Raw genomic sequence first — 17,708 nt, forward strand, 5'->3', positions numbered from 1 at the left:
TGGAATTGGGTCTTTAAATTTGGGGGGTTTGATTTTTTTTTAAGTTCTTTATATATTCTAGATAGTAGTCCTTTGTCTGAGTTACAGCTGCTAAAAATTTTTTCCCATATGGTAGGGTTTTTTTTTAGCTCTTTTGGTGGTTTCTTTTGCAGTGCAGAAGCTTTTTAATAGGATGAGATCCCAGGTGTTGATTCTCTGTGCTAGTTCCCATGCTACTAAGGTTTTGTTCATAAAATCTTTTCCTATGCCAGTGTCTTCAAGAGTTCTACCTATTTTCCAGCAACTTTAGTGTTTCTGTTTTAATATTTAGATCTTTGATCCACACTGACTTTAGTTTAGGGCATGGTGAGAGATATATGTCAAGTTTTACTCTGTGGCAGGTTGAAATCCAGTTTTTCCAGCATGACTTATTGAAGAGGCTTTCTTCCAATGAGAGTGGTTGGCTCTTTTGTCAAAGATAAGGTGGCTGAGTATGTCTGGAGTTGTGTCTATGTCTTCTAATCTATTCCCCTGATCCTCAGGTCTGTTTCTTTGCCAGTTCCATGGTGTTTTTTATCATAGTATCTTTGTAGTATAGTTTCAGGTTGGGGATTGTGATACCCCATGTCATATCTCAGTTGCCTAGAATGGCTTTTGCTATTCTAGGTCTCTTCTGGTTCCAAATGAATTTTTGGATTGTTCTCTCTAGTTCTGTGAAGTATATTGTTGGGATTTCAGTAGGGATTGCATTGAATGTGTATAGCAGTTTTGGAAGTATGGCCATTTTTACTATATTGGTTCTTCCTACCCAGGAGCAATGGATGTCTTTCCATTTTCAGATATTCTCTTCAATCTCTTTTTTTCAGAGCACTGTAGTTTTCAAGGTAGAGGTCTTTCATCTCCTTCATTAAATTGATTCCTAGATAATTCATTTTTTGGGTGCTATTGTGAAAGGAATTGTTTCCCTAATTTCTCTCTCAGTGAATCTATGTATAAGGAGTCTATTAAAAAAATGAAGGCTATTGATTTTCGAGTGTTGACTTTGTATCCAGTTACTTTTCTGAATCTTTCAATTAAGTCTAGAAGATTTTTAGTAGAGTTTTTTGGGGTCTTCTATGTAGAGTATCATATCATCAGCAAATAATGACAGTTTAACTTCTTTTCCTATCTTTATTCCTTTTATTTATTTCTCTTCTCTAATTGCTGTGGCTAATGTTTTAAGAACTATATTGAACAGGAATGGTGATAGTGGATATCCTTGTCTTGTTCCTGATTTCAACATGTGAACTTTCAGTTTTTGACCATTTAGTATGATGTTGGCTGTTGGTTTTTCATAGATAGCCTTTATCAGGTTGAGATAAAGACCATCTTTCCCACTTTTCTGAAGGGTTTTTTTTATTATGAATGGGTGTTGGATTTTGTCGAATGCTTTTTCTGCATCTATTGAGATGATGATAATGGATTTTGTACTTGAGTCTGTTAAAATACTGTATTACATTTATTGATTTATGTATGTTTAACCATCCTTGCATCTCTGAGATGAATCCCACTTGATCAGGGAGTATGATCTTCCTGATGATTCTGTGTATTCTGTTTGCCAGTACCTTACTGAGGATTTTTGCATCTATGTTCATTAGGGAGATTGGCCTGTAGTTCTCTTTTTCAGTTGGGTCTTTCTCTGCTATCAGAATCAAAGTAATGCTTCCAGGAATGAATTTGGGAGTATTGGTTCCCCTTCAATTTCATTAAAGAGTTTGAGAAGTAGTGGCATTAGCTTGTCCCTAAATTTCTTGCAGAATTCATCAGTGAAGGCATCAGAACCTGAACTTTTCTTTGTTGGTAAAATTTTAATTACATTTTCAATTTCACTGATTGAAATTGGGGTATTTAGAATTTTTATATCTTCTTTGTTCAACTTTGATATTTCATATGTATCTAGAAATCTGTCCATTTTTTCTGTGTTTTCCATTTTATTGGAGTATAGGTTCTTGAAGTAGATATTGATGATCCTCTGGATTTCTGCTGGATTTGTTGTGATTTCACCCTCTTCATTCCTAATTGCATGGATTTGAGCCTTTTCTTTCCATTTTTTGATAAGGTTTGCTAAGGGTTTATTGATTTTATTTATTCTTTCGAACAACCAACTCTTCGATTCGTTGAATTTTTGTATCGTTCTCTTAGTCTGCATTGCATTGATTTCTTCTCTGATCTTTATGATTTTCTCCCTTGTCTGAGCTTTGAGATTGTGTTGCTCTTCTTTTTCTAGGAGCTTGAAGTTGAGCATTAGATTGTTTATTTGAGTTCACTGTTTTCCTAGTATGGGCATTCAGTGGTATGAATTTCCCTCGTAGAACTGCTTTCATTGTGTCCCATAGGTTCCTGTATGTTGTATTGACATTATCATTTAATGGCAGAAACTGTCTGATTTCTTCTTGAATTTCCTCTGTGACCCATTTTTTTCAAGGAGACCCATTTTTTCTTCTATGTGTTTGTGCAGTTCTTGCATTTCTTATGCCTTTGATCTCCAGTTTAATTGCACTATGGTCTGATACAGTGTATAACTTCAATTCCTTTGCATTTACTTAAACATGTTCTATGAAGTACCATGGGGTCTATTTTGGAAAATGACCCATGTGCAGCTGAAACGAATGTGTATTCTGATTTTGTGCAGGGAGCTCTCTGTAGATATCTTTAAAGTCCATTTGTTCAAAAGTTTGGTTCAGTTCTGGTATTTCGTTGTTGATTTTCTGTCTAGATGATCTGTATATCTGTGACAGTGGGGTATTGAGGTCCCCCACTACAACTGTATTATTGCTTATTTGGTTTTTCATGGCCGTTAATATTTGTTTTATATTGTTGGAGCACTACTATTTGATGCATATATATTTATGATTATCATCTCTTCCTCTTGGATTGTTCCCTTTACAAGGATGTAGTCACTATTTTTGTCTCTCTTAATTAGTTTTGTTTTGAAATCTAGCTTGTCTGTAAATAAAATAGCTACCCCACAGACTGGGGATTTAGCTCAGTGGTTCCAGTGCCTGCCTCACAACCTCAAGGTCCTGAGTTCGATCCCCAGTACCGAAAAAAAAAAAAAAAAGCTACCCCTGCTTTTTTCTGGGTTCCGGGTGGAGAACTGTTTTCCATCCTTTTACTTTCAGTCTGTGAAATTCTTTTTGAATTAAATGTGTTTCTTTCATACAGCATATTGTTGGATTTTGCTTCTTAATCCATTCTGCCAGTCTGATTCTTTTGATTGTTGAATTGAGGCCATTAACAGTGATGGTTATAATTGATACATATTAACTTATCCTGGTCATGATATTTTCTTCTTGTTGGCTATTTTTTATTTTTCACTCTTTCCCTTTAATTTCTTGCCTTACCTAATGGCTTCACTCTGTTGGGCCACATAGAGTTGTGACACTCATTGTCTTTTTCTAGGATATTGTTTAGAATTGTTTGGAGTCCTGGTTTAGTATTCATGAAGTTCCTAAGGTGCTCTTTGTCATGAAAGTATCTCATTTCTTCATCAATTTTGAAAGATGATTTTGCAGGGTACATCAATCTGGGTTGGAGGCTGTTTTTCTTTAGGGCTTGAAATACATCACTCCAAGCTCTTCTTTCCTTGAAGTTTTGCTTTGAGAAGTCTGCTGTGATTCTGATGGGCTTTCCTTGGTATGTGATTTGTTTCTTTTCTCTGCTTGTAGAATTTTGTTCTTCTGTTGGGTTTCTGGAATCTTAACTATTATATGCGTATGTGTAGTTTTTTTTTATCAAGACTAGTTGGAATCCTATATGCCTCACTTATCTGTATGTCAAGTTCTTTTCCCCTGCTTGGAAAGTTTTCTGCCGTCACTTCTGTGAACAGTTTTTTTTTATGTCATCTGCACTCTCTCTTGTTTCTTCATTGACTCCAATCAGTCTTATGTTATTCTTCTTTGCATCGTCTAGCAGCTGCTGGATTGATTTCTTGTGATCCCTTACAATTTTAAAGCAATTTTTCTTTTCCTGGTCACTAATTGCAATCTTATCTTCTATATCTGAAATTCTGTCCTGACATTGGCTCATTCTGCTGTGTAAGCTTTCAATGGAGTTTTTTTTTCGGGGGGCGGGTACCGGGGATCAAACTCAGGACCTTGTGCTTGTGAGGCAGGTGCCAGAACCACTCAGCTATATTCCCGGCTCCTCAGTGGAGTTTTTAATCTCCTGGAAATCTGTTGGCATGTGTTTTATGGATTCCATTTGTTTCCTATGTTGGGATTCCATCATGTTCCTCAGCTCCTCTATTTTTTTATCTGTGTCTTCTCTAGATTTATTAGTCATGTCTTGCACTATGGTCACAAGCTCTGCTGTTATGTGAGAAATTACTTCCGATTTCATTTTTTCAGATCCTCTTCTGTTGCCAGTTCAGGGAGTCCAGGCTTTTGAGTGTCAGAGGTTTCCATCTCATTTCATCTTTGGGGTTGCTGTAGGTGATCTGGAAGTCTGGTTTTGAGACTTGTTTAAGTGTCTTTTCATTTTGATGGGGTATGCTACTGGCACCCATGCAGCTCACCTCCTTTGAGATGGGGGGCGGTTGGTGATATGGCAGCCCAGAAGCCTCTTCCTGGGGGCTGGGAGAGGCTCACCTCCTGTGCGTTGAGGGGGGTGGTACGGTGGCCCAGAAGGCTCCTCTTGGGGGCTGGGAGTGGCTCACCTCCTCTGCACTGGGGATGTGTGTTACTGCAGCCCAGAAGCCTCCTCCTGGGCCCTGGGAGCAGCTCACCTCCACTGCGCTAAGGGGGGATGTGGTATGGCAGCCAGGAAGCCTCCTCCTGGGCACTAGGAGTGGCCTCCTCTGTGTTGGGGGTGGTGGTACAGTGGCCTCAGAGACTCCTCCTGGGTGCTGGGAGTGGCTCATCTCCTCTGCACTGGTGGGGGGTGGTATGCTGGCCTGGAAGCCTCTTCCTGGGCGCTGGGTACAGCTCACCTCCTCGACGCTGGGGTGGGGGGTTGGTGGTACACTGACCCGGAAGCCTCCTCCTGGGCACTGGCAGTGGCTCACCTCCTCTGCATCTCAGGGGGTGGTATGGTGGCCCGGAATCCTCCTCCTGCGTGATGGGAACAGCTCACCTCCGCTGCCAATTCTTATGGGCTTTCCTTTGTATGTGATTTGGTTTTTTTTCTCTGCCTGCTAGTAGGATTTTGTTCTTCTGTTATGTTTCGGGGATCTTGATTATTATATGTCTAGATGTAGGGTTTTTTTTGATCATGGCTATTTGGAGTCCTATATCCCTCACTTATCTGTATGCCAAATTCTTTGCCCCTGCTTGGGAAGTATTCTGCCATTACTTCTGTGAACAGTTTATGTCATTTGTACTGTTTCCTGATTTTTCATGGACTCCTATGAGTCTTATGTTATTTTTCTTTGCATCATCTAGCAGCTGCTGGATCAATTTTTCATGATCCCTTACTATTTTTAAGAAATCTCTCTTTTCATGGTCACTAACTGCAATCCTTTCTTCTGTATCTGATATTTTATCTTCATATTGCCTCATTGTGCTGGGAAAGATTTCAGCGGAGTTTTTAATCACCTGGATATCTGTTTGGATCTGTTTCATGGATTCCATTTCTTTCCTATGTTGGGTGTTCATGGTTTCCATCATAGTTTTAAGCTCATCTATTTTCTTTTATCTGTTTCTGTTCTAGAGTCTAATCATGTCTTTCATTCTGCTCACCATCTCTGTAGTTATGTGAGAAATTATTTCTGTTTTGAATTTTTCTAGAGCCTTGTTCCTCTGTTTTTTTTACTTCCTGTGATATCAGTTCAGGATGTCCAGGTGCTTGATTATCAGATTTTTCCACTTCTTTTCCCCCAGAATTTGCCTTTGGTTAGCTGGAAGTCTGGGTTTGCACCTTGTTTAGGTGTCTTCTCATGTCTATTTTTTGTTGGTGGTGCTGTTTTTATTTAATTCCTGGTTTGATACTTCAGGATTGCTTATTGTGAGTATCTTTATTGCTTGTTTTTACAACCCTTATGGAATGATTGCTTCTCAGGGGTGTCTTCCAGGTATAGCTGGTCTTTTGGCTTTGAGTCTGATGACTCTTAGGCAATCTCATTTTCAGTGTGACAGGGGGACAACTGGTTAAATGAGTCACGACACCTTAGCCCAAGTGATACAGTCAGTATCAACAATAGCATTAAATACAGCTTAGAAAATGACAATTTGTGGTAGATATTAATCTGTCACCTTTAACCACATAAGCTAGATCAAAATCAAGGGCTAGCCCCAAATATGTCTGTAGTAAATAAACCCTTAAATATAGAAAATTTATCCTTCTGGATGAGGACTTAGAAGGATTTGAGGAGAGAGGGATAGAGAGATAGAAGGAGAGGAAAAGGTTAAAAGTGAGGCTAGAGGACACAGGAAGATCACGCAAATTTTGGGAAACTGTTGAAGACAAGAAGAAAAGGCAGAGCAAAGGAACAAAGACAAGAATGGAACACATTAACAGCAATAGGGAAGCTAGAAACTGTAGTCACCTTCCTATAAGAATAATGACAGTCAAGAGAAGGAAAGACAAAAACAATCTGAAATAGGACAGGAACAGGAACAAAGAGGGAAAGAACTGCAGAACAAGAAGGGAGAGAGAGAAGAGTAGAAAAGAAAAAAAAATATATATATATATAAATTTTTTTAAAAGGAGAGAGAGAATAAGAAAAAAAAAAAGGGCTTCCTTCAGGGTATGTCTCTGCTCTCACAGTAGACAACTTGGGGAGCATTGTGATGGTCTAAGTTGATTAGTCTCAGCAAGCCACCACTGAGATTCAGGCTGATTTATGCTTGCAAGACCCAAGTTGAGGTCCCTGACCTCCTGCAGGATTGAACTCTGCAAGGTTCTACTGCAGGTTCCAGCTGCCCTTCTCCTGAAGCAAGTCCAGGTTCCTATGGGAGGTGCTGTTCCCACCAACTTACCAACCACAGTGGTCTGGTGTGCCTTCATTGCAGAGATTTTCTTCACTTTCTCAGTGGGCTTCAGTTTCATTGAGGAGCCTCAGAGAGGCCCTCTCTCTGTTGTGCCCTTCTGCTCTATCTTCTGGAGCTCATAACAATGGCCTTTATGCCCCACCCCGCCCTTGCACCTCTGCCTTGGGGAACTGTGGCCCACGCAGTGTGGTCTGGGGATGTGGCCCGTGCTGCGGCTGGTCACTTCACAGTGTGGTCTGAGCGGCTGGCCTCCTTGAGACAGTTCCAAAGTTGCGGAGGCAGTGCCGGCCTCCGAGAGTGTTCTGGGGCCAGATATTGTGTCTTTTTAAATAACATTCACGTGCTGCTGAGAAAGATGTCAATTCTGTTTTTATTGGGTGAAATACTCTGTAGATACCTGTTAAATCCATTGGTTCAGTGGTGTGATTTAACTCTGATATTTCTTTGTTGATTTTTTGTGTAGCTCACCTGTCTATTTGTGAGATTGGGGTATTGACAAATCTTCCACTATGATGGGATTGGTGTCCACCTGTCCTTTTAAGTCCAGTAGTTTTTGCTTTATGATGTTGTTTGTGCTGACATCCAGCACACACATATTTACAATTATTATCTCTTCCTGTTGAATTGTTCCCTCCACCAGTGTGTAGTATCCAGTTTTGTGTCTTCTGATCAAGAAAACCTTTGAAAGATGAAAAAATGTATTGATGCCTTGTGTATTCATTCTCTTTGTTGTGTATGGAACAGCAAATCCTGAATGTCAAATGCAGGGGATATAAGTAATAAGCTAAAGTGACCACGTCATTTTCCACCTGGAGCAATGAATCTCATAAATAGAGTTTTAATATGATAAAATCTCTCGTGCCACAGGATGTGAGCTGGTTCGATGACCCTAAAAACACCACTGGAGCATTGACTGCCAGGCTCGCCAGTGACGCTGCTCAAGTGAAAGGGGTAGGTGCCTCCTTCCTGTTCGTGATTGTATTAATTTCCATTTGAACTTCAGCATGGCATTGGTTTGTCATTACAGGTGTTATTGTTATAATCATTAAGAAAATAGACATCAAAGCCGTAAATATGATGAATATCAAAAATGTTTTCCAACCATTATTTACTATACAGTGTAACTTGTAAGCTTTCTTTTCTTATTGCTTTGTTATTCATATTATTAAGAAGAGGTATGAAAAAGAACATGTTTTTAGTAAGGAAAGATTTTCAGCATACTATTAGGATCATTGTATTAGTGCTCAATCAATGGAAAAATTTAATTGCTTTTGAAAGAAGGGCGTGTGTAGTTGCTCTGCAAAAATTCAAGGGCATTGTAGTTCACAAGGAGAAGAAGAAAATATTCCTAAAAATAGGTTGATACAAATGAAAAACACATTAAATACAAAAGCAAGTGTAGGACAAATAACTTTAAACCATCAAACCATCAGATTTTCATTTTTAGTTAAAATGATAATTTCTTCTATAATTACAAATTTTCATGGCCAAAATCTACAAAATGACGTGAAATTTTGAGAAACAATGTGATTTCTGCTGTCTTCCCCCACCATGAACCATGTCAATCTCTGTATTTTAATTGTCCTGTGAGGCAGCATTATACTGACATTTCTTCTGTGTAATAGATGAGGCTTCTATAAGAACTAATTAGATTATGAATGTGAAAGCACACAGAGAGCTGCACACTTGCAATATAAATATTAAGAATTGTTGTTTTCCACACTTCTTTGCTTAAAGCAAACACATCAACAAAAAGCAAGACTTAGATCAAGCTGTACAAAAACTAATACAACACAATAGACTCTGCTTGAAATCACTTTGTACTCTCTAGAAAAGCTCAGAGTTTTTACCCTGATAAAGTCTACGTGGTTTGCCAGATTGCCAGAAAAGTGCTCTGGAAAAATGCTAGGAGGGTGTGGGATAGAGGCTGGCCGGTTGGTTGTTGAGGAAGAGAGGCCACACTAACAGAGCAATACGGGCAGGAGGCCTGGAAGAGGAAAGGTGCCATCTTGGTATGTTCTGGAGAAGCAAGTGCAGAAGCCCTGAGGCTGGGCACCCTAGCCTTTGTTTCCACGTATAGCAGATAGATTACAGTGAGTGAAGACAAAAGAGTTGTAATGATCACGGGCAGCATTGTGTCTGGAATTGGATGGTTCGCCATTGTAGGTTTTGACCAAAGCAGTGACACATCTGGAATTTTTAAAGGACCACTCTGACTGCTGTGTGAAGATACTGATGGAGACATCAATATAGGCAGAGAGTTCATTGCAGTAACCCAGGAGGGGGATGATACTGGCATTGGTGCATCTTACTGACTGTAGCAACACGTAGTTCATTCTGGATATAGTTTAAAGGTACAGCCTATAGAATTTCTTGGTTGGCTTCAATAAGGGATAAGAGAGAAAAGGGATTTAAGGATGATTGTAAAATTTTTTGAAATTTAACAATAACTTTATTATCAAACACACACATACAAAAATTAAAACAATTCAAAGAACAATGCAAGAGAAGAAAATTACAATAATAATCAAATACAGTAGAACTCAACCAAAACAAAACTGAAAACCACTTAAACATTTTTCCATATGACTTAAAAAAAATATCTCAAGCACCAACAAGACACCAGAGAATGTGATTTGTTTCCAAAAGATCCGCAAAACCAACATTGAACAAATAGTGGTCTGGAAAAAAAATCTCCAGTTAGCTAGCAGACTCCACATAGGCCAAGCTTCTCCCTCATTTAAATTTCGATATAGTCACATGACATGCGAGGGAAACATAATCCAAGAAATACGTTATTAGGCAATTTCATCCATGTGTATCCTTAATTACTCTTTCAGTTTCTCACACTAGAGAAGCTGTTCGGTATTTACACATGTATGTCCTATTTATTTCACTTAAGAGTATGGCCTCAATATGCATCCATTTAGCTATAAATGTCACTAGTTTCTGGTTCTTTATGGCTGAGTAGTATTCCATTTTATAAAAAAAACCCACATCTTCTTTATCCAGTTTCCAGTTGATGGGCACTTGGGCTGTTTCCAAGCTTTAGCTATTACAAACTGTGCCACTATAAACATGGTGCACATATATCACTGTGGTATGATTCTTTCAATTCTTTTGGGAAGATACCCAGCAGGGGGATAGCTAGGTTGAGGGGGACCTCTAGTCCTAGTTCTTTGAGGTATCTCCATACTGATTTCCACAGTGGTTGCACTAGTCTGCACTCCCACCAGCAATGGAGAAGGGTTCCTTTCTCTCCACACCCCCGCCAGCATTCATTATTGGTTGATTTCTTGACAGCAGCCATTCTTTCTGGGGTGAGGTGGAATCTCACTGTTGTTTTTATCTGCATCTCTCGAATGACCAGTGATGTTGAACATTTTTTCATATATTTATTTGGTGCTTTGACTTCTTTGTCTGAGAAATGTCTCTTCATTGCAGATGCCCATTTTGGAATTGGGTCTTTAAATTTGGGGAGTCTGACTTTTTAAAGTTCTTTATATATTCTAGATAGTAGTCGTTTGTCTGAGGAACAGCTGGTAAAAAATTTTTCCCACCTTGTAGGTTGTCTCTTAGCTTTGTTGGTGGTTTCTCTTGCAGTGCAGAAGTTTTTAATAGGATGAGATCCCAGTTACTCTTTGTGCTAGTTCCCGTGCTACTGAGGTTTTCTTCATTAAGTCCTCTCTTGTGCTGATGTCTTCAAGAGTTCTACCTAAGTTATTTTCCAGCAAGTTTAGTGTTTCTGTTTTAATATTTGGATTTTTAATCCACTTCAATTTTAGTTTAGGTCCTGGTGATAGTTATGGGTCTAGGTTTAATCTTTGGCAAGTTGAAATCCAGTTTTTCCAACACCATTTGAAGAGGCTGTCTTTCCTCCAATGGGGATGGTTGGCTCCTTTGTCAAAGATGAGGGGCTGAGTATGTCTGAAGTTGTTTCTGCATCTTCTAATCTATTCCACTGATCCTCAGGTCCGTTTCTTTGCCAGTACCATGCTGTTTTTATCACAATGGCTTTGTAGTAGTTTCAAGTTGGGGATTGTGATACCCCATGTCATGTCTTTGTTGCCTAGAATGGCTTTTGCTATTCTAGGTCTCCTCTGGTTCCAAATGAGTTTTTCGAATGTTTTCTCTAGTTCTATGAAATATACTGTTTGGATTTCAATCGGTATTGCATTGAATCTGTATATTAGTTTTGGAAGTATGGTCATTTTCACTATATTGGTTCTTTCTACCCAGGAACAGGGGATGTCTTTCCATTTTCTTGTATCCTCTTCGATCTCTTTTTTCAGAGTGCTATAGTTTTCAATTTAGAGGTCTTTTGTTAGATTGATTCCTAGATGTTTCACTTTTTGGGGTGCTGTTGTGAAAGGAATTGTATCCCTAAGTTTCCTCTCAGTGAGTCTGTTATTTGTGTACAAGAAGGCTATTGATTATTGAGTGTTGACCCTGTATCCAGCTACTCTACTGAATCTGTCAATTAAGTCTAGAAGTCTTTTGTCAGAGTTTTTTGGGTCTTCTATGTAGAGCATCATATTGTCAGCAAATAATGACTGTTTAACTTCTTCTTTTCCTGTCTTTATTCCTTTTATTTCTTTCTCTTGTCTAATTGCTGTGGCTAATTTTTCAAGTACTATATTGAACAGGAGCAGTGATAGTGGACATCCTTGTGTTGTTCCTGATTTTAGTGTGAAAGTTTTCAGTTTTTGACCATTTAGTATGATATTGGCTGTTGGTTTTTCATGGATAGCCTTAATTGGGGTGAGTTAAAAACCTTCTATTCCAAATTTCTGTAGGGTTTTTATCATGAATCGGTGTTAGATTTTGTCGAATGCTTTTTCTGCATCTACTGAAATGATCATATGGTTTTTTCCCTTGGCTCTGTTAATATAGTGTATTACATTTATTGATTTATGTATGTTGCATATGTAAGGGATCCTTGCATCCCTTGGGTAAATCTGACTTGGTCAGGGAGTATGATCTTCTTGATGACCCTGTGTATTCTGTTTGTCAGTATCTTGTTGAGGATTTTTACATCTATATTCATTAAGGAGATTGCGTGTAGTTCTCTTTTTTGGCTGGGTCTTTCCCTGGTTTTGGAATCAAAGTAATGCTTGCTTCCAGGAATGAATTTGGGAGTGTTGGCTCCCTTTCAATTTCACTGAAGAGTTTAAAGAGTAATGGCAAAATTTCTTCTCTAAATGTCTTGTAGAATTCAGTCATGATGCCATCAGAGCCTGGGCTTTTCTTTGTTGGAAAAGTTTTAATTCTGGTTTCAATTTCACTGATTGAAATTGGGGTGTTTAGAATTTTTATATCTTCTTCATTCAACTTTGATAATTCATATGTATCTAGGAATCTGTCCATTTCTTCTGTTTTCCATTTTATTAGAGTACAGGTTCTCGAAGTAGGGATTGATGATCCTCTAGATTTCTGCTGAATCTGCTGTGACTCCTCCTTTTTTTGTTCCTAATTGCATGGATCTGAGCCTCTTCTTTCCTTTTTTCGATAAGGTCGACCAAGGGTTTATAGATTTTATTTATATTTTTGAAAAACCAACTCTCTGATTCGTTGATTTTTTTAATTGTTCTGTTAGTCTCCATTGCATTGATTTCTGCTCTGATCTTTATAATTTTACCTTTTAAAAAAATATTAGGCCATGTTTGCAATACATAATGTTTATATGCCTTGTGTGGTGTTGGTACACTTACAGAACACATCTTAATTCATTTTTGCATCCCCTCTCCTCCATATCCCTCAGTTTCTCTCTCTCTTTTAAAAAAATCTACAGCTCTCTTTCCTATTTTTTGTTTTTATTTTATTAATACATGTTTGCAATACTAGAAGTTTACAATCATCTTGGGGAGTAGGTACATGTATATAACACAGCTTGGTTCTTTTTTTAAATGCCCTTCCCACCTGCCTCTCTCCCTCAGTCTCTAAATCCTCTTTCTGCATTTTCATTCTTGTGGTTATCATTGTTCTTAGCTCGTGTGTAGAACACATAATGTTTACATTCATTGTGATATTTGGTACCTATACATGACATATTTTAAATCTTCTTACTTCCCCTTTCCTCCACTTTTCCCCTTCCCCTCAGCCTCCTAGACCCTTTCCCATTTGCAACGCTTCTGTCAACTTGTTTCCTTCTGTCCATCCTTTATTTTCCTGTTTGTACTTTGCCTTGCTCAAATGAGACATACCATACAGGGTTTAAGCTTGTGTATCTGATTTATGTCACTCAACTTTATTTTCCAGGTACATCCATTGTCCTACATATGCCTTAAATTTATCCTTCTTTATATTTGAGTATTCCACTATGTATAGATAGTACATTTTCTTTATCCATTCATCTGTTGATGGCCGACAAGCTGCTTTCAGGATTTAGCTATTATTTCAGGATTTAGCTGTTATAAACATGAATAAGCATTAATAACTATAATACGTTGTCTTTAACTCTTTGGGGAAGATAAACTAGAAGGGGAATAACTAGGTCATATGGACTTTCTAATTTTAGATTTTCATCCTCTTCCTGTGTGAGAAAGATCTGTTTGCCCACTTCTTATCATCTATCCTTCATTTTACTCTTTATTTATAATTTGGGCTTCTCATATAAGACACATCATATGATATTTAAGCTTGTGTATCTGATTTATTTCACTTAACATTACGTCCTCAAGGTTCACCCATTTCCTTACAAATGACACGAGTTTATCTTTCTTATGGCAGAGTAGTACTCCATTACGTGTAAATACCATATTTTCTTTATCCATTCATCTGTTGGTGGGTATATGGGCCGCTTCCAACACTTGATTATTTTGAATTGTGCTGCTATAAACATGGGTGTGCATGTATCACTGTAATATAATGTTTTTAACTCTTTCAGGAAGATCAGTAAAAGAGGAGTAACTGGGTCAAGTGGATCTTCTAGTTTTAGCTCTTGTGTGAACCACTCTGAGGCAGAACTGTTTCCCAGAACTTAAAACAGTGGTTAAAGTGTTAATGAAGTCAAACAGGTTTGTGTCAGTCATTGAACTAGGAAATCCTAGTCTTGTTATCACAGATTGGCAGAGAGAGGATAATTACGTCCTGTTGACGCCACTAGCTGGGCTGTTTATGGTGAGGGATAAATGGATGTGTATGTGTGTAAAAATAACGTGGACATTTGGTGTGTATGTGTGTGTGAGTAGCACGGACATTTGTACCCATCTACGCTGACATGGATACGTAAGTGCATGTATGTGTGTCTGTATGTATTCCACAGTGGGAAGTAGTGTGATTAGTTGTTTTATGTAAAAATGTTAGATACTGGCCATGCTGTCATAAATTTGTGCTACCCACATAGGGCCATGTCAAAGTTGTGTGTATGTTGTTGGTGATATTTGTGTGTCTAGGTTAATTATTTGTTCAAATTTAACTTCCACATAAATGAAACCTCTTCTCAGATGTATTTGAAAATTATTGGAGTACCTTAATCTTGCCAACCATAAACCAGAATAAAACATAACAACTTCTTGTGTTACTTTGAGCCATTTAATTTCATTATTATATGTGGTTTAGCGGTCTGCAAAGTGAAAGGAAAAGGAGAGTCATATACAAAGCAAGAGCAGATGGGTGTTTATTTTTTCTGTGAAACAAGGCTGAGGTTATAGTGAATTTTAATATTCCTAGATTCAGAAGGAAGTTAGGATGCAGACTTTTCTTTTTTTGTACCAGGGATCAAACTTGGGACCTTGTGCTTGCGAGGCAGGCAGCGGAACCACTGAGCTAAATCCCCGGCCCAGGATGCAGACTTTTAGTCCAATTAGCACAGATACTTTCAAATTACAGTTTCAGTGCTGTGATGGCGTTTTGAGGAAGAAATAGCAGGAGTGGAAGGCATGGGACAAGTGATTGGTCCTCAGAGCCCTGTAGGAATAGATGTGAGCCAGTGAATGTCAGGCTTCAGAAGAAGCAGCCATCAACAATGCAGCGTCAGTCAAAACCAAGGGGCTTAATCTCCCTGTAGCATGAAGGCTTGGATATTTTAAGTTCAGCTTTCTTACCCATTAAGAGGAATCAGTCATCTTTGATCTATCTTATTTCTCTGGTCCTTGACTACCATCCAAAGGTCATCATCTGTATGTATGAAGGTTAAGGGTAGGCAGTGAACTAGGAGAAAGACTTGTAGAAGCTGAGGACAGGACCAGCCTATACTATCCCTGAGGTGCAAATTCTCCAGGCTGCATCCTTTGAGCTTCACATGGAAAAGGTGCAGGTCAGAGAGATGGCGCTGAACATCACTGTACGCTGACTTGTGGCAAATTTTGCAAAGCATCCCTTCAATATAAGCTCAATAATTATATCTGATAAAAATAAATGTGCTTGGGCTAGGGATTTAGCTCAGTGGCACTGTGCCTGCCTTGCAGGCACAAGTTCCTGAGTTTAATCCCTGGTACCAAAAAAATAAAATAAATAAATAAATGAATGAATGAATGAATGAATGTGCTTTATAATTTTTGCTGTCTCTTTCAACCCTGGTGCAGTTGCCTGTTGTGGAGTGTAAGGCATATAAAGGGCAAATGGTGGTTGTAGCACCTTTTCCATACTGTTAGTCTAATGACTATCTCAGAAAGATATTACATGATTTGGGGGGCATTGATGTGGGGAGTTATGAGGGATTCTTCCCCAGAATTCAGAGTAGGTATCTTTGGTTATTAATGTACTTCCTGATGTTCTTACTTGGGAAAGATTTGTACAAAGTTATGATCATGGGACTCACTGTCTTAGACTACACTCCATCCTTATCTGAGAACAGCTCCACTTGAGCAGAAGAAATTTTGGGAGAGGAAATGAGCATGGGCCTTTTCCAGATGAAGCAGACCTGGGGCCAGAGCAGGAATTGGAGTGGGTTGAGGACACAGTATTTCTAGGGTAGAAGGGATGTGGTGAACTAAAATGCAGAGTGGTGGATGGAATTGGCTTTATAGATTGACTTTCTTTTTTTTTGTAATTCTTTTATGGAATTGCCTTTTATTTTTTAATATTTTTATCTCACCATGTTTACAGTACATAATGAGGGGAGTTGGTACATGCACATAACACATCTTAATTATTTTTTCATCACCTTAACGTCCATTGTTTCTCCTCCCTTCTTCATCTCTTGATTCCTTACCCACTTGCAAAAGATTTTTCTCCCCATTTTCTATTATTTATCTTTTATTTTGCTGCTTCATTTATTTATAATTTTGGGAAAACCATGTGATATTTAAGTTTCTATGTCTAATTTATTTCACTTAACATAATGACCTCAAGGCACGTCTGGTTTCCTACAAATGACTCAAAATTGACATCTGGCTTCAAAGTTGACAGTCACTGGCCACTGCTAAAGGCCATGGTCAGGCTCCCTCTGACATTCCAAGTGAAGTTTGTAAATTAAATTTGATAATTTTCAGTTATACATATTCATTCCAAATCTATTCCAGGTTACATTAAACATAAGAAGCATTTCAAATAGGCCAAAATATATTTGAATATCCTTAATGGAACTTTCTAGCCTTAAATTATAAATGTTTGTATGACTAACATTGGAAATTTCCACTATTCTCCAATGGAAGTTAATATAATATATTAATATTATATGTTAATATAACAGACTCATCTTTTTATTTAGACTTTTTAACTGGCAGAACTTGCTTTAGTGATCATGCTTTGAGTAATAAAGATTTTCTTGCTTTTAAAAAATCAGAAGAGAAATGTACCGTGAACTCTGGATTATTGATCTCCTTTTAGTATTCATTTAAAAATCTTGGAAATTCTCATTTTAGTAACTTCCTTCAAGTAAATCTTCACTTTTATTTCATAACTGAGATGATATATTAACAAAATTTCAGGAAAGTGAACTACCCTAATCCTCATGAATATATAAGGATGTGCTTTAACTCTAATATAAAAATGTGTTTCTAATGTGTTTTGCTTTTCAGGCTGTAGGTTCCAGGCTTGCTGTAGTTGCCCAGAATGTAGCAAATCTCGGGACAGGAATTATTATTTCCTTCATCTATGGCTGGCAGTTGACACTTTTACTCTTGGCCATTGTGCCCATCATTGCCACAGCTGGAGTTGTTGAGATGAAAATGTTGTCCGGGAACGCGCTCAGAGATAAGGAAGAGCTGGAAGTTTCTGGAAAGGTGAGTCCAACGAAGTCTAATGGCCACCTAAGCAGAGGAAAATATTCTTATCAGTGGGATTTTGTTATTCCTCTACTTATTGTGCTCTAAGAATGATTTTCTAACCGTTATTCAATGATTTTATAACCGTTATGCCTGTTGCACAGGTTAGCAGCTGTAGCTTCGTGGGCCATTTGAGTCATTCTCTTCTATTTGTCTGCTCTTGCCTTTTTCTTTTCTTTCCTTTCGACCTCTTTTCTTTCTCCCTCTTTGTTCCTTTTAAACTAATTTAAATCCAACTCTACTGAAGAAAGCAGGACAATGTTATTAACTGTGATGGGGGGAGGCTCAGTATGGAGAATCCTATGGGTATTTATTCTTTGTGGTGTAAAGATTGCTAACTTTCACTTTAATCATGACCCCTCCCTTCATCATTCCTTGATTTCTCCGTCCCCTGCTACTTATTTTGCTGCAAACTTATTTTTTCCTAATTTTTAAACAAATATCTATGGGGCATTCACTGTGTTTCCTGCAGAGGCTTTACTCCTTATCACAACCCTGTGAGTTAGGTTTTCTTTTTTATTGTCCAGTTCCAGTGCCTGAGAGCTGTTAAGTC

The 17,708-nt window shown here is 38.2% G+C and overlaps 1 protein-coding gene and 1 long non-coding RNA gene across 6 annotated transcripts in view; one reads left to right on the forward strand and one right to left on the reverse strand.

Annotated features, from left to right (window-relative positions):
- Abcb1 (ATP binding cassette subfamily B member 1) overlaps nucleotides 1-17,708 on the forward strand; it is a 222,447-nt gene that overhangs the window by 187,978 nt on the left and 16,761 nt on the right. For all 5 annotated transcript variants that reach the window (XM_087204488.1, XM_087204485.1, XM_087204489.1 and 2 more), the window contains 2 exons: nucleotides 7,815-7,898; nucleotides 16,910-17,113. In XM_087204488.1, the coding sequence (XP_087060614.1) occupies nucleotides 7,815-7,898; nucleotides 16,910-17,113 (288 nt within the window). The remainder of the gene's footprint in view (nucleotides 1-7,814; nucleotides 7,899-16,909; nucleotides 17,114-17,708) is intronic.
- LOC147829691 (uncharacterized) overlaps nucleotides 16,762-17,708 on the reverse strand; it is a 42,886-nt gene continuing 41,939 nt past the window's right edge. Inside the window, exon 2 of the long non-coding RNA XR_015448666.1 lies at nucleotides 16,762-17,140. This is a non-coding gene — a long non-coding RNA (uncharacterized LOC147829691). The remainder of the gene's footprint in view (nucleotides 17,141-17,708) is intronic.

The sequence above is a fragment of the Heterocephalus glaber genome, unplaced genomic scaffold, assembly GCF_053883595.1.
Source record: "Heterocephalus glaber isolate CG9 unplaced genomic scaffold, H.glaber_assembly_v1.0 deba00000546, whole genome shotgun sequence".
In the NCBI taxonomy this organism is placed as follows: Eukaryota; Metazoa; Chordata; class Mammalia; order Rodentia; family Bathyergidae; genus Heterocephalus; species Heterocephalus glaber.